Here is a 16,597-nt window from a genome sequence, read left to right as displayed (position 1 = left end):
TGCAGAAATATTACCATACCCATAATCTTTATAATAATATGTAGATATTATAGTGGAGTAACATTTTTTAATATAAACTAAGGTTGACATTCTTGTTTATGTTGAAAAGAAAGGAGGAAAAAAAAGCAAAAAGTAGTGTGATTCAGTCAAACTTCATTTCACAAAAATTGAAACTCTATAGTTTTCATGATTAGTAGTAAATGCGAATGAATATAAATGAATTGAATGAGATGCAACAGAGAGAGAGAGAGAGAAATGGGGAAGAAGGCGATGGAAACGCGGCGTATTGAATTACATACACACACGTGGTGTGGTGAAAGCGAGGGAAACGGCCATCAATCGGTTGGATTGAATTCCGTTTCCAGCTTAGGTCTTCATCGTTTTTCCAATACTATTCCTTCCCTTCGATTTCGAATTTCCATTTCGATTCATCGCCGTGTTTCCTAAGTTTGTTTGATCGATCGATTTCCATCGCATATACATTCAGTAATTAATTGGCTGCGGTTGAAGTAGGTGGTGATTTTCTGCTATTTACGATATTTCATCTTCCATCAACGCCGTTTTGATGTGATCCGGTTTGTAGGGGGTGAGGGATGGTGAAGGAGACGGAATACTACGATGTGCTGGGTGTGAGCCCCACCGCCACCGAGGCTGAGATTAAGAAAGCATATTACGTTAAGGTATTGATTCTATTCCATTCGCTTACAGAATGTTCCAATCTGGTGTTGTTTGTTTCGTATAAGCATCAACTCAACAATCATTTCATTTTTCTCATTATCTCCATATAATGCCAATACAGTTACATCATCTTAAGGTTTATGAAAATGGCTTTGTATTGATGATTTGAGGGAAAACCCAATGTGAAACAATGAGAGGCCATCTAGGAGCAGAGTAGACAATGGATAGGTAGTTTTGGAGGTAATGTGTCATTGAAAACAATCTGACTTGGTACGTATTTAGCGGTGCTGTAGGTGCGCTGAAGGGACGGCACAGAGTAGGACTGCCATTTTACGACATGGAATAGAAGTTAGGTGTAGGGAATGTGTGGTGTAAAATGAGGTGTTTGAGAAGTTGGCACTTCTTACACCCTCAATTGCTTTATGTTTTTAGGGTTGGAAAGGCCACATTCTGTTACGGAGTAAAGGAAGAACGCAAAAGAACAAGTAGAAAGTGAAAGCAGAAGATGTAATACTTAAAGAAGAACAATCCACCGAGGAAGGCCTAATAATCCTCAAAAGAGTCCTACGGTTGATACCGTTCTAAACACTTTCTTTTCTGAGATTTCTAGCTCTTCTAAAGAAGAGCTATTCATAGTACTCCTCCTACGAACTCTAGATTAGGGAAGTAAATCAACTTAAAACTGAACAAGGAAGCAAATTCTAAAACGTGGAGTGTAATATCGAGACAATCTATGCACTGATGAAAATAATCTCAAGAGATAACGGTGATCTCTATCACATTCATCCATGCATATGGGAGTTCTCTGGCATTATTTTAGCATTGACTGTTGGAGAAGGGCCAAAGGAAAGATGCCTGATTAGTTTAGAACAAACTAATTGCTGTATTTTGTATTCTTTCGTTTGATTGATTTGATGATCTTGTGTGCTTCCTCATCACTTCTCATTGTTGTGAGGTCTCTTATTTTCATTCTTTTGTGGTTCTAAATCTTTTTTTCACTTACAAATACATTATTAAGTGGGTATGGTTGAATGTTGTAGGCAAGGCAGGTTCATCCAGATAAAAACCCGAATGATCCTTTGGCTGCACAGAACTTTCAGGTTGACCTACTAACTATGGTTATCATGTGTCTTTTAAGGGCATCTTGTTGAAACTATGTTACGATATAACTTAAAGCATGTCTCTTGCTTGTTACCTATTAATTACAAGAATCACAAATGAGCCAGCAAATTACGGCATTGTTCTTCCTGTCTTTAACATGTCCAATCAGTGTCTTGCCTTTGATATCAGATACTGGGAGAGGCATATCAAGTGCTGAGTGATCCTGGACAAAGACAAAAATACGATGCTAATGGGAAGGCTGGAATCTCAGCGTGAGTGTGTTTTGTTTATGTGCATTCTACAAAACACATTGTCCTGACATTATTCAAACCCTTTGCCTCCATTTGAGAATGTGTCTCTTTGTTGCTAAATTCTTTCAACAGAGACTCAATTATTGATCCTGCAGCAATCTTCGCCATGCTTTTTGGAAGTGAGCTTTTTGAGGAATACATTGGAAAGCTTGCCATGGCATCTATTGCTTCCTTGGATGTTTTTTCAGATTCTGAAAACATTGATTCAAAAATGTTGCAGGAGAAGTTGCGGGTATTAAATGCCTTATGCTTCCTAGTTTATCGTACCACTTCAAGCTTATTATGTACATCTATCTAATTATATGCTCTATATAGTTTTCTAAGGATATATCTAAGTTCTAATTTCTATTCTTTACATCTTTAGGCTGTCCAGAAAGAGAGAGAAGAGAAGTTGGCTAATTCACTTAGAGATCGACTCAATGTGTATGTCCAAGGGAATAAAGAGGAATTCATTGCTCAGGCCGAAGCCGAAGTAACTAGACTCTCCAATGCTGGTAATCATCAATTGTTACATCTTTTCCGAATTGGTCACCTGCAAATTTTGTTGCTCGACATGTTGCAATGTTGCAAACCATGCACTTCATTTTAGGCTTTATTTCTTCGACTTGGACACAAATAAATGCTATGTTCTTAACAACTTAACGTCCTTACAGCATATGGTGTGGATATGCTGAGTACCATTGGCTATATATATGCAAGACAGGGGGCAAAAGAGCTTGGAAAGAAGGCGATGTACTTGGGGGTCCCGTTCGTTGCTGAGTGGTTCAGAAATAAAGGACACTTCATCAAATCCCAAGTAACTGCTGCCACAGGTTAGTTAGTTTAAGCATTGCTGGTTCTGCATAATTGCCTTGATCTACTATCAATGGACTGGTGCCTGCTAGGTGCAATCGCCTTGATTCAACTGCAAGAAGATATGAAAAAACAGCTGAATGCTGAAGGAAACTACACCGAGGCTGAACTTGAGGAATACATGCAATCGCACAGGAAGTTGATGATCGATTCCCTATGGAAGCTAAACGTGGCGGACATTGAAGGCACACTCTCCCACGTTTGTCAGATGGTTGTTGAAGAGTTTCACTTTCAATTTCTCTATTCATGTTATCATTCACCTTGATGGATTTTATCTTGGTAGGTGCTTCAAGAGAACAATGCAAAGAAAGAAGAGCTGTGTGTAAGGGCAAAGGCCTTGAAAACCCTGGGCAAAATTTTCCAGGTGAGCAAATGCATATTCATATATATTAAGTAATATTCATCTTGGTTTTATTGAATGTTTTGTTATTTCTTCAGAGGGTGAAGGAAGTTAATGGAAGTGAAACTGACAACAATAACATACCAAATGTTCCAATCATCAGAGCAGGTCCAAATGAGGCAAGCAGCAATAACGCAGAGGTGGATTTTGGTTAGAATGGAAAATATAATTTTACTCATTTCTTCACATTGGATTAATGATTTTCATATTTATTGACATTTACAGAAGCCCTCCCCGAATGTGAATATCCCAGTGGCATCAGGTGCTCAGGGTCAGGGACAATGATCAACCTTTTTAATTTTGGTATTCTAAACTTTGTATCTACTTGGTTACTAGTATTTCCTACTTATGCTGTCACTATAAAACTAAGTGGTATATATATCTAGGTAGGTTCTTATATTGTACTATCAGAGCATTTATAGACTGATATTTAAGAAGAGGAAGTGGTCAAAATATCAACGAGGAAGCACAATTTAGTTGGTAAGACATTTCTCCTATACCTAATAAGTGAGAGTTGAGGTAAATATAAAACTATTATTGATTCACATTAAAAAAACATTAAAAAAGCACCAATTCAAGTATTCAACCCAATGGGGTTTCTTGGTCTCATGCCTGTGCCCGTTCCCGTGCCGATGTTGGTGCAATTGCTATGTCGTCTACAACGCCACCCCCTCATGCACCTCCTTGGTCATGCCGGATCTCCTTATCCGAGAAAGCTGCGGGGATTCATGGATCCCAATCTCGGCTACCCCTCGAGCTGTGTGGCTCACAAGCCCATCAGTCTCCGAGCTCTTCCTGCGCAGCAGGGAGGATACATCCATCACCTTCACCCTACTAGCTACCTATCTCTATTCTCACAACAAAGTCACCCCTGTTTTTCTCAACTCATCGTCGCACGCACGGGTGTAACACTAGTTTATACATAAAAATACAGTTACGAGAAGAAAAAAATGGATTTGGCTATAATTCCTTGTGGATTAGAAATCGAAATGACGAACTCTGCTCCAACCAATTCACGTACTTTTCCGGCCTACCCTTAACGCAGGCTCTCACCGATTTCTGCTGAATTCCGGGCAGGCATTCGCTCACCACTTCCACGAGCGCAGCTGTGGTCATCGACATATCTTTGGCGTAGTAGCAAAGTATTTTGGGAAGGTACACTTTTGTTTCCTTATGAACATAAACATTGGCTTGTATAAACTCTTCCTTTGCTACTTTCATATCCTCAAACACACTGTTTGCCCTATAAATTCGAACCTGCAATTAATTCACTTACTTAATACCACCAATTGCAACAGCTCAGAATAACAGAACAAGTAAACGAATCGCGCATAGATATACCGCAGGATCTGAATACGCTCCCGATGAAACTGCAAAATGAACGAGGGGTTCTGGGTATTCAATGGCAAAAGCATGCCCGCTCTTCCCACCCTTCAACTTCTTCGGAGACACAAGTGTCTGAAGGAGGCTTACCGGTGAAGAATAGTGCGACGTGATCCCTAAAATGGAGCTTTGTATGTCGTAAGCATTAACGCAATGGCCACCAACGTTATACGCTGCCTGAGATTCAAATCACCAAATTAAACAATCATGAAAAAAATTCATCAACACGAAAAGGAAACATGTCGAGTTTAGCAAATTACTTTCGCAATCAAACTACTTTTCAAGTATTGTTGAGTCCCGTATGCTAAATAAGCCTGCAGAGAAGATCAAGACAATGTTTGTTATTGATTCGATTATATTCACCGCATCCATCAAAAGGTTTCAAAGCCATACATGCATCACCAAGGCGTTGTGAATATTGATCCAAAACGCCAGCTTCTCTTCGCGTCTCATCTTCATAGGCTCGACAATCTCGAGACTCTTTACAAGAGATCTGCAGTGATGCAACTATAGCTAATTACAGCTTGTAAAGGAGAATAATGCTCGAGACGATATGTTTATGGAGTTATCAGTACCTGAATCTCTGAAGCATCACATCAGCATGTTTATAAGTTTCATCGTCAACGCATAACTTGAGTACTTCTACCATACCAGCATACGGTCCATTCTCCTGCTCAAAATCACTACTTTGTATAACTTCTTCGTTGCACTGAGGACTCCAACTTCCAGATACATTTCTGGGAGAAAACGTGGTGGAGGAGCCAAAAGATGAAGTAGATGAAACCGAACAGCCTTTCTCAGTAGCCGTGGGGTTGGCCAATTTGCAGTAAATCGACGATATACATCTTATGATGTCTTCCGACAGCCTAGCAGGACAAGTCAGAGCATCATCTATGCGAGAATTTCCAATATGATCTGCAAGACTACGCTGCTGGGAATAAGCCCTCTGCTTCTCCTGCAACTTTTTTCACAAAACGAGATATAAACATGAGTGTTCTTGAGGAGGAGTAAATTAATAGAGATAAGAGGCGAGGCATATCAACCCTTCCAGCATAAGACGATGACTTTTGAAACGAAACTTGAGACGAATCATGCGGTCCAGCTAAAGAACTTGTTGGGGAGTTTTCACATTGATCTTTCTGAGATGGCTGATTTAATCGACCTCCTCCTCGAGGTGTTTCCACTTGGTCTTCTGTAATTCTCGGGAGATGCTGCTGAAAAGCCGTTCGGTAGAGGGAAAGAAGATGATTCTCCAAACGCGATATTTCAACCTCAAGTGTGGCAATCTCTTGCACCAGCTCGGCAGAAGGCTGCAGTCAACAATCAACATGCAACTAAGTATAAAAAGCTCTAAAAGGCGAACTGCTTAGATACATACATATTCATGTCATTCATTTGAGCTAAAATCGTAGCTCGCTGCTACTCGAAGAATCAGAACAAGTGCAATTTTTTATAAACTTCAAGGTAGTTATAGTTTTGGTGTGGTTATATACATACATATTCTTCTCTAATCATGAATGAAACTACTGAAACTCAGTTCATAAACCAACCCAACGAGCCTCCGATTCTTGAACATGGGTGGAGGCACTAGCCCAATTCACAGTTCAAGTGTTGGAACCAACAAACAAGTTGATTTATGCAATGGCAAAAGAGAAGAATGCTTGATTCAATTCAAGTGTATAGCTAACTAGAAAGTAGAATTGGCAAAGTAAAGATTCTACCTTGGAAGTAGTATCTGAGCCACTACTATTAGATGTTTTCCCCAAATGTGACAAACCCTAGCAAAATCAAGAAATAAAGTATCAAAAGAGAAGGAGAATCAAATGAATCAATCAATCAACCACTCACAGTCACAGAATTGGGATGTTGAGAGGGTTTTGGTGACATGTTGAGTACATGATCTCTATGAATCCCACTGCCATATCTATCACCAAACACAAATTAGCTTCATTGATTATAGTCAAATGTTAATTAAAAATCAAACCTTTGCAGAGTGGGGGAGTGAGAAGGGGGAGGAGAGGGGAAGTCCGGCGGCGGCATTGAGGCTGCGCCACCGTCCTAGGTGAGAGAGCAAAAGAAGATTGCGAAGGAAAAAAACTTGAAATGAGAGATACGGAGGAGTATCAAGTTGTAATCTAAAACCCCCTCTCAAGAAGGAAGAAATATTAAATGTTAGGGAGTGTAGAGTAAGAGTGGGTGCAATAAATGATTACAGATTCAGGAGCAATAAACAAATTAACAAAAATGGGTCAACATAGTTGAAATGAGGACAGCAATTAAGAAAATGAAATAAGTAATTAATGTTGAGTTAGAGAAGTAGAACTAGTACTCCTACAAACTGCAAATTCCATTTACAAAACAATAGAGCTAGAGAATAAATGGAGTAGGTGAGTGGGACTGTGAATCAGGCAATTAGCTCTTCTCCTTCTCAGCAGTCTCTCTCTTTCACACACACTCAGTCTAGCTTATAGGATTGAGATGTTCCAGTATTACTTGGATCATCTATTCATCTATTCTTCAAGCTCATTGCATAGGCTAGATTATCGGAAAAATCATGAATTGGTTCGTCTCGTCGGCTTCAAAAATCATGATTTTTTGTTAAATTTTGGTGGAATCCTATTTTGTATGACCGCCATTAAAATTGTGGACTTTTATCGTCAATGAATTAAATATTGTTACCTATTCATAAAGAAAATTGGTTAAAAATATGAGTATATTAAGAATAAATTCAAATGTTGTACTCCACTATTTAAAGTTGTAAAACGGATATGAATTTGACTAAACTTTATGCTCTCATTTATTATCATTATTATTTTTTATTTATTTTCTCTTGATTTATTTTTTGAATAAAAAATGCCCAACTTAAAATGGGACAAAAGGAGTAATTTTTTATTTCCATATTTTGGCCTATTGTAAATTTCTAATCTTTTGGAGGAGAAGAGATGACTTTTTGGGACAGAATAATCCCTCGTGAATAATTGACTTTTAGCTTCTTCAACCTTTAATTGCAACGCAAGTAAATTTATTAGATTAAAATAATACTACTAGTAGTAATATATACGTTTAAGAATACATAATTTTTATCATAATTTTAGATACAAACATGAATTTTCAATCGAGTATACAATTAAAGCAATATACATTAACTTACTAAATAATTAGTATTTAAAAAAAACAATTAGTAACTCAACTATTCTTAATAAGTAGTACTACTACTAGTAGTAATAGTCATTGATTTACTTGGATGTTGAAATATCTTTATCGTATTCATTCCTAGGAACTAGAATATTGCCTAGAGATAAGATTATTCTTTCTTCTTCTTATCCCTAGATTTTTGTTTCACGCATATCTTAAAATTTAATCAAGACATCATTTGAGATTTTCATAGTCTATCAAATTAAATATGAGCTGTAATTGATGCATTGATACCCTATTATAATTTTGTACGTTAAAATCAAGTGTGATTAAATCAAGTTAATAAAGTTGGTCAAAGCAAGCAAGTCTATTTGAGTTAAATTTCATATGTCGTCCGGAGTCTTTGTCCTAGCGGCAAAGAACTTAAACATCAGTTTATCAAATATGCAATTGATAGCTAAAGTAGCATTCGAAAATAAAAGTATTAATTGATTGTTGAACATATATTTCATCAAAATCATTCATATGAAGTCTTTCACCATTATTTTATATTCGCAGCTCAGTTTAATGTATATTCTTACATGTATATTTAAACGCCGTTAATTTTTTATGCTGTAATGTAAAAAAAATGTAACAATGACCATACATTCTATAGCAGCATAAAATAATAATGGACTATTTATATAAATAATACTCCGTCCGTTTCATTGTAATAAAGTTATTTTGTTATTTTGATACGTTATATAGTAGTAGAGTCATTTTCCTTTTTAGTAAGAGTCAACACATTTTTCCACACCTAATTTACTCTTTCTTACTTTTTTTCTCTCTTTATCCCTCTACCTTTTTCATTTTTCACTTTATTCTCCATTTATTTAACTCACCTAACACAATTTTTTATAATCTCCGTGTCGAAAAGAAATGCATTCCTATGGAACGGAGGGAGTATGAAACAAGATTGCTCTATGTAGACAAAGAAGTTGATGTTCCCTACACTTTTTATACTCAGACCCAAAAAAATAGTTGAGTTGTATTCATTTTTAGGTTCTCTCTTGGTATAAAAAATTTTATTTTTGAATAAAAACTTTATCCTTTATTGTGCAATTTTACTTTTTATTCATATCTCTTACTTTATTCCTCCCTAACTTTATTATCTTCATTTTAACACAGCAAGTTAATGTTCCAATTAACTTGGGACAGAGGGAGTATATATGTGAACAATGATGAAACATTTTGTAAAAATAGTACTCCCTCCGTCCATCATATTAAGAGCCATTAGCAGGTTGTTTAAAAAATTGCTCGACTTTATAAAGAAAAGTAAATGAAGAAAGTAAGTGAAATGTGAGACCTATTTTTTATACTCTATCAGTTTTATTACGAATTGTTAGTGAAAAAGTTAGTGGAATGTGAGACAAAAATAAAAAAATAAAAAAATACTTCTTTAAATCGTGAATAATTCAGAATAACAAAATAGTTTTTTAAACAATGGAAAGACGGAGTATAATTATCCCAAAATTGAGATGAATGAATGTGAAAAGTACAAAAAGACAAAGGAAGGAGAGGGTAGAAGAAATGTCCCACAATATATACAAAAAGTCAAAAATCTTGCCGGAAAGTAAGGCCCAAATGAGAAAGGTGGAAAGCCCTTTCTTTGACAACAATAATGAGTTTGAGGGGCCCAAATTTATATCGCCATCAAATCTTTACTTTACTTTACACACCTACTTAATTTCATAATTCATTCCTTACTGCTCTATTTTATTATTTTTATTTATATGGCCCTCATTCCTAAAGGAATGAGTGGATAAATTTTGACCATTAAAATTTATGCTTCATAATTGCACATTGTTGGTCCACCCACTTTGTTTGGGTCGGAAGAAATTATTTTTATAAGTAAATACTTCTAAAATATAGACATAGAAAATAGCTATGAAACAGTAAAAAATTGAGTAATTATGGAGTAACACTTTTTGAGGTTGGGCCACACACTTTTTATTACTTTCAATAGTTCAAAAAGTATTTAAAATTACAACAATGATAACAACTAATTTCAAACTATTTTATCGGATGACAACTTATTCGATTTGGGATTATTCAGGTTCGTATCTTTAGACGTAATTAAATGCAAACTCTAAATATTGTATAAACTCTAAATTATAATCTGAACGGTTAGAAAATGTCAACAGATGATAAAATTATAACTACAGAAAATGTCAACACAATGTCAACCGTTAATGTTGTGTTGATATTTTCTGTTGATGTAATTTAATCATCTGTTGACATTTTTTGACGGTAGAGATCAGAGTTTAGAGTTTGTACAATATATAGGCTTGCATTTTATGACTACTGAGATCCTAAAATCATAAACTTTTATCATAACATATCGAATTGTGGAAAATTTAGAAACCATAAATTTATGGTTACTAAATGAAATACAGTTTAATTATTTGTCCCCAAAAATCAGTTACGTAGAATGGAAATATTAGATGCATGCAATGGCAAATAACAGTGTGCTGATTAAATCAGTCAAGTAACAAATCAACTCTATAATTAATCTTAATTAGCGTCAAAACCTAATTACAATTTGCATCAATGAAACAGTAACAAGTTTAGTTGCTAATTTACAATTAATACAAAATGAAGCAGTAAATAGGAAAGCTCAAGCTTCGTTAATGGTGGAGAGCTTATTCTTAAACGATCTAACCGCCTGCATAGCTCGCCGCGAAGAGTATCTCCCTAGCTTCCTCAGCGATCCCGATCTCGACACCGCCGCCGCCTTCTTCTCACCGCCGCCGAAGCTCTTCCGATACGTAACTGAGTGATTCGACTGCGGATCCTCCTCCTCCGCCGGCGAGATCCGCGCCTTCTTCTTCTTCCGGCGCCCGATCTGATCCATCGCGGCGCTTGCCTTCACGGCCAGCGCCGCCATCTCGGGCGCCGAGAGGCGGTAGCGGAGCTTGGCCGCGGGGAGGGCGAAGTAGATCTGCGCGGCGTCGAGGCGGTCGGCGGGGGAGAGCGGCGGGATGAAGTCGTCGAAGTAGAGGCGGTCGGAGCTGCAGAGGAAGAAGGAATTCGGGGGGGAATTTAGGGATTGGAGCGCCTCGGAGGCGGTTGCGGGGAGGGGGAGGCGGATGAGCTCTCCGGTGGCGGCGATTACGGTTGCGGAGGGGGCGGAGGCGGAGATGGAATTGGAGGAGATGCAGATGCCCATGAAATTGATTGATTTTGATTTTGATTTTGAATTTTGGATTTTGGTGATGAATGGAGAAATTGGGGATGAAATTGAATGGTTATATATGTGATTGTATTGAATATGAATGGAAGAAAAACGCGTTGGAAATGGAAAGAGAAACAAGGGATTTTGTCAAACAGTAGCGACGCCGTTGTTTCTGCTTTACTTTGATTGTTCTTCATTTCTAGATGACACAATAAACTGCAGGCGACTTAGATTATCATATTATTATTTCATGTCACATTTTAAATGTATCATCTTACTATTATATAGGCTTTGATAAGGTCTACCGGAAATGAATTTATTATACTAGTGTAATACTTACTACTCCATTCGTCGTCTATCATGTACTACCTCCGTCTCCTAAATATTGACACACTTTAATCCGGCATAAATTTTAAGAAACATAATGGAAAGTGAGTTGAAAAAGTTGGTGGGATGTGGATCCTACTTTTAAAGTATTAGTTTTATAATAAAATGTGAGTATAAATAAGTTAGTAGCATATGAGGTCCACTGTAAAAAATAATAAAAAGTGAAGTGTGTCAAACTTTCAGGGACGGACTGAAATGTTAACTATGTCTGGCCATCCACATCGCTATCTCTATTCATCTTTTAACCCTCTCGTCTCTTCACTATTCATGAGCCTCACTGTACTTTTCACCCATCTCTTAACTAAGAGATAACATTTGCATCCCTCCATCTCTTAACCATCCCATCCATTAACTATTCATTCAATTTCATTTTTTATTTTAATTTCCAACAAAATCAATTAATAAAAACACATTTTATTAAATAAAATAAAATTTCAATTTAAAATACTAAAAAAAATAAAAATACACATAAATTAAAATTCGAAAAATAAAAATAAAAAATACATAATGAAAAATAGAGTGTTTGATTGAGAATAGAGAGTTTTTTTTTATGTTGGATAATTTGTGAGAATGATTTGGTATTTATAGAAGTGATTGGAGGCTTAAAAAAATTGAAAAAAAATTTAAAAATTTGAAAAAAAAACCGGCTATAAACGGCTAATATAATTTTTGGGATTTTTTAATTTTTATTTTAATTTTTGAATTTTTTCTGAATTTTTAAAAAAAAACAAAAAAAAAACAATTTTAACGAATATAAACGACGCCTACTCGCGGGCCGGCGAGTGGGCGTCACGGACGAATGGGAGAGCACCATGTCGCCAAGAGACAACTCACGAACCTCCTCTTCCGGAAGAGATAAGGGACGAGATAGAGACGAGACGGAGCTTGCATCGCTGTCTCTTATCCGTCTCGTCTGTGAGAGACGAGATAGAGACAGCATGGAAATACGCTGTGGATGCTCTCAAACTTTCAGGGACGGAGGTAGTAGTATATTTTGATTAGATATGACAACGGGCAGGAACAAAGTCAGGAATTCAACATAGGTGGGGCAAAAATATATATAAAGATATTTTAATACATTAAGAAACGGCAAAAATAAGGATATTTAAAACAAAAATTAAAATTAACTATTAAAAGTAGTATACATAAATTTTTTCTAGGTGTTTAGTCCATTTATATAAAAAAAATACTAAGCGATAATAGATACTCTGACTAAAATCCAGTAATTACTTGCTAAGTCTCATTGTAGTTGATACATTTTTGAAATATGGTTTAGTAAGTAAAATGAAAAAAGAATAAATAAAAGATATAAAATGTGTTATTTTTTTCTATGAAGAGAAATAGTTCAAATATAATTGAACGAAATAATAGGAGTTAACTACTATAAAACGAATAAGTACGTCTCAATCTTGACATGTTGGCGAGTTTGAAAAAGCTACAAAAAATCATAATTAGTTGATAGATAATCCGTTTTAGTTCAAGTAAGGTGATGGGAAATGATGAGAGTGATGTGTATAGATAAACTGACCACGTCATGGCTGGTCACCCTCATATAGGACTGATAATTTTTGACACGATACGATAACACGACACAGACCCGCACGAAATTAACACGACACGAACACGTACGTTCAGGATTTGGGTCATTATTGGGTCGACCCAATAAGAACACGAAGATAACGGGTTGGGTCGGATCATGTTTGGGTCGGGTTTGGGTTAAACGTTTAGAAAAAAATAATTATTTTTTATTAATTATAAAATTATTAAACTTTAATTTTTAGTTATTTTTGTTGATTAAAAATATTATACTTTAATTTTAATTAATTAAAAATATTAATTAATTTTTTATGGTTTTTAAGAAAATATTATGCTTAGATTTTATTTAAAATTAAAATTTTTTAATTATTTAATTTTATTATTTTGATTAAGAAAATAATTATTTTAATTTGGTAATTTTTATTTTATCGTGTAATATCATGTTTAAATCGTATAATAAAATCATGTTTTAGTCGATATCGTGTCGTGTGAAGCTAACTTACTATCATTAAGAGAGAGTTGACTTTTTTTGGGGTACACGATAACACGTACGAACCCGATACGAACCCGGTGGATTGAGACACGATAAGAACTCGATGATTTCGTGTTGGGACACGATTGGGTTGGGTCGATAATGGGTTGACACGATAACGACCCAACCCGCACGATTTGACAGTCCTACACTTACACAAGTATATTTAATTAGTAGATATATATAACTTAATAGGGTCCTATTCTAATGCTTATAGCATCCTAATCCAAAATCAAGACTAAATCTCCACCCTTAGATTTTAAAATGAGTGGATGAGATTAAAGCTCACAAATCTCAATAAATAGTAGACAAAATATCAACAAAGGGGTAATATCGTCATTATGTTATCATATGATAATTTTCGTGGGTATTTTTTTTATATCAACATTGTGTATTACAAATATCAACAATATGACATTAGAATATCAACACAAGGACAATAAAATATCAACACATTTTTATTGAGATTGGACATGCATAATATTGAGATTTTGCCTACAATATATTGAGATTTTTTGTTGCATTTGTTGATAAAAGCTGCTTATCAACATATACGAAAATTAAAATATAATTTATCAAATTTCATCACCCGAACATCGTCGGAACATATGCAATTGAGATCTCGTTGGAATCCTTATTAAATTATCTTTAATTTGATATATTTTTTGCGAAAAAATAATTTAAATTGAGAGAGTTACGTAAATTTAAAGATTTAAGATGATTTGGAAGAGATAGCAAATAGTTAGTTATAATTACTATAGGATTTAACATTAATACCCTTTTAATTTAATTAATAATTATTTAAATTTAAAATATATTACACTTGGCATTATATCAACCACATGATCTTCTAATCTAATGGTTAAAAATTGGTCTCAATTTTGGATTGATAATTAGTTAGCATTCCCTAACTTAATAATTTTAATTAATGCTAAAATATATTATAGTTATTCTATTTTAATAATCCCTAATAATCTGGTGTGAGCATGCACAATATGGCTGTATAGTAGTAGTATGAATTAATTTATAGAAGTGGCGTGTGGTTTAGTCAATCTTGTTACATAAACATTATTATCTTCATCACTTAGTATTAATTATAATACTATGATTAGTTGATTACAGCCCTCCATTGACGAATATATCACATAGGTTTCAAAGTTTATTTCTTGAACCGCAAGCTCAAATCTCCCTATTTAAAACCCTCCCTATTTAAAACCCTCATTATAGTCCACACATCTCTAAAACACGGAAATCTAAATATATTAATTTGATTATATTTTAGAATTTAATTTTGTAATTTTTCAAAACTTTAGATTTTTCAAATATTAAGTTAATAAAACAATAGTTTAGTTTTTACACTTATACAATTTTAATTTTTAATTAATGCTATTCATTTTTTATTTTTTATGACTAATTTTATGTGGGAAGCTCTAATATGACATAACTGTATAGTTTTATTTATTTATAGTATGCACGACTTTTTAATGGATTACAAAAATGATTTTGTTATATTGGGGAATTTGGGTCTAAAATGGGCTGTTGGCAACTGATATTTTGGGTAAGAACAAATTTAGTGGAGTGAAGTCCAGTCCAGCCCACTATCTAATCTTTTCTTACTCATTATAGTATTATGGAGTAACATTTTAACCGAAAAATCAATGATTTTATTTCATTTAAATGCACCTAAAAATTGAAAAATTATGGAATTAATAAAATAAGCTAACAACTAAACCAAATAATCGGCATATATATTCTTCAGCATAGAGTCACGACACATGATGAAGTCGACAACGAGCTCGAGTGAGCGGAGGTGGGTGAGGAACACCACGACTAACACCGGTGTGGAAAATATTGATCGACGGTTATTTCGAGCTCTCTTAAAAGGGTAGCAAGTAAATAGTGTGGCTGAAAGAGAGAAAGAGGGGAGTGTGGTACATTGTAATTTTTAGTAAAGCATGATTGGGTTTTATAGTTCATTAATTCCCTAACTTAAGCTAAAGCACATATTATGCCTGATTTAACTGGAAAATCTAAAAAGACATGTTCATTTATTTACCAAGCGTCATTCAAAAATAAATTCTGTTTTAGAGTTAGGTATGTCACGAAGTCTAAGTGACAAACTGACAATAAACAGCTTGGCACTTGATTTAAGTTGGACTGTTTCTTGTTGGATTCGTTACATAGAGTAATTAATTTTAACTTTTTAGATCAAGAGCATTTGAGTTTATCCTTTTGCAAATTTCTACTACTTACTTTTAGCCAAGAATTATGAAATGAGAGATGGAACAATCATTTTAGAACAAGATGATTAGGTTTACCGAGAAAGGCGGTGCCCGATACACTGCCGAACACAATGTAGAGGTGTGCTCGGCAAGTGCTCGGAAGGTGCTTGCTAATTACAGAGTATCAATGTTGCTAGCTATGTTTGTAAGGAATGCACTATGGTAAGCGAATGGCCCGGCTATTTATTCCTCACACCAAAACTCTATATGTTTTATTTTATTCGTCTATCAAAAATAGTCTTATTTTTTTAAAAAAACTTTTCCATCAAAATCAGTCTATATTTATTTATAAAAATATTCTTACTGTATTTATTTTCTTCTTGACATTTACTAGTACTATTTATTTACAACTTATATATATGACCTACCCTCTCCGTCCCATTTAGATCACACATTTTTCTTTTTAGTTTGTCTCAAATAAAATGACATATTTCCTTTTTTGAAAACTCTATCTTCATTTAATACACTCAACCACTTTTTTTTCACTACAGTTAAAGATATTCATCTTTTTTTCTCACTCTATCTTAATACTTACACCCACATTTTTTCTATCTAATTAAACACATTAACCAATAACTTCTAAAATTGTGTGTCGGCTAAGAAATGTGTCATCTTATTCTTAGCCGAGACGGAAGGAGTATTATTTACCAAATATGCAGTACAAATTTTGAGGTCCATTATTAAAAAATATTTTTGAACGAAGAGAGTATTAAATATACTAGTACTATCTTCTACGTATATGTGAAAATGAATCCATTCCTTTTTCTCATAGTCTTTAATTAAATA

The 16,597-nt window shown here is 34.7% G+C and overlaps 3 protein-coding genes across 7 annotated transcripts; 1 reads left to right on the top strand and 2 right to left on the bottom strand.

Moving 5' to 3' along the window:
- The first annotated feature begins 135 nt into the window (after nt 1-135).
- On the top strand, nt 136-3,801 carry LOC125222369 (chaperone protein dnaJ 10-like). 4 transcript variants are annotated; one of them, XM_089062912.1, is made up of 12 exons: nt 136-513; nt 584-680; nt 1,719-1,778; nt 1,969-2,051; nt 2,163-2,322; nt 2,455-2,584; nt 2,744-2,902; nt 2,975-3,153; nt 3,226-3,306; nt 3,381-3,482; nt 3,568-3,645; nt 3,729-3,801. In XM_089062912.1, the coding sequence occupies exons 2-11, from the start codon at nt 594-596 to the stop codon at nt 3,625-3,627; spliced, it is 1,101 nt and encodes a 366-aa protein (XP_088919038.1). In that variant the 5' UTR covers nt 136-513; nt 584-593; the 3' UTR covers nt 3,628-3,645; nt 3,729-3,801. The 4 variants fall into 4 exon arrangements, with proteins under 4 accessions (XP_088919038.1, XP_047980876.1, XP_047980874.1 ...); XM_048124919.2 differs by having other exon boundaries at nt 136-370; nt 3,568-3,741; XM_048124917.2 differs by having other exon boundaries at nt 137-509; nt 3,568-3,741.
- Nucleotides 3,772-7,328, bottom strand: LOC125222368 (uncharacterized). 2 transcript variants are annotated; one of them, XM_089062910.1, is made up of 9 exons: nt 6,710-7,328; nt 6,574-6,649; nt 6,447-6,503; nt 5,769-6,035; nt 5,301-5,680; nt 5,119-5,218; nt 4,986-5,039; nt 4,684-4,902; nt 3,772-4,599 (listed from the first exon to the last, which is right to left on the bottom strand). In XM_089062910.1, exons 1-9 carry the CDS (start codon nt 6,763-6,765, stop codon nt 4,303-4,305), a joined length of 1,506 nt encoding a protein of 501 aa, XP_088919036.1. In that variant the 5' UTR covers nt 6,766-7,328; the 3' UTR covers nt 3,772-4,302. The 2 variants fall into 2 exon arrangements, with proteins under 2 accessions (XP_088919036.1, XP_047980873.1); XM_048124916.2 differs by having other exon boundaries at nt 5,301-5,686; nt 6,710-7,326.
- Nucleotides 7,329-10,388: 3,060 nt separating this feature from the next.
- On the bottom strand, nt 10,389-11,328 carry LOC125220798 (uncharacterized). Its single transcript, XM_048122935.2, has one exon. The coding sequence runs from the start codon at nt 11,066-11,068 to the stop codon at nt 10,517-10,519; it is 552 nt and encodes a 183-aa protein (XP_047978892.1). The 5' UTR covers nt 11,069-11,328; the 3' UTR covers nt 10,389-10,516.
- Nucleotides 11,329-16,597: the final 5,269 nt, after the last annotated feature.

The sequence above is a fragment of the Salvia hispanica genome, chromosome 1 (assembly GCF_029641045.1).
Source record: "Salvia hispanica isolate PSC_SH4W2 chromosome 1, Shi_PSC_v1, whole genome shotgun sequence".
NCBI lineage: Eukaryota > Viridiplantae > Streptophyta > Magnoliopsida > Lamiales > Lamiaceae > Salvia > Salvia hispanica.
This window is presented reverse-complemented; position numbering and strand designations above follow the sequence as displayed.

What these genes read in the sequence shown, in the direction of transcription:
- LOC125222368 (XM_048124916.2), bottom strand. Translation starts at nt 6,765, where the DNA reads ATGCCGCCGCCGGACTTCCCCTCTCCTCCCCCTTCTCACTCCCCCACT. An exon ending in CACTCCCCCACTCTGCAAAG is followed by an intron (nt 6,650 to 6,709) that starts GTTTGATTTTTA and finishes GTTTGGTGATAG; the next exon opens with ATATGGCAGTGGGATTCATA. An exon ending in ACAACGCCTTGGTGATGCAT is followed by an intron (nt 5,040 to 5,118) that starts GTATGGCTTTGA and finishes TCTTCTCTGCAG; the next exon opens with GCTTATTTAGCATACGGGAC.
- LOC125220798 (XM_048122935.2), bottom strand. Translation starts at nt 11,068, where the DNA reads ATGGGCATCTGCATCTCCTCCAATTCCATCTCCGCCTCCGCCCCCTCC.
- LOC125222369 (XM_089062912.1), top strand. Translation starts at nt 594, where the DNA reads ATGGTGAAGGAGACGGAATACTACGATGTGCTGGGTGTGAGCCCCACC. An exon ending in TGGCTGCACAGAACTTTCAG is followed by an intron (nt 1,779 to 1,968) that starts GTTGACCTACTA and finishes CTTTGATATCAG; the next exon opens with ATACTGGGAGAGGCATATCA. An exon ending in CAAGCAGCAATAACGCAGAG is followed by an intron (nt 3,483 to 3,567) that starts GTGGATTTTGGT and finishes TGACATTTACAG; the next exon opens with AAGCCCTCCCCGAATGTGAA.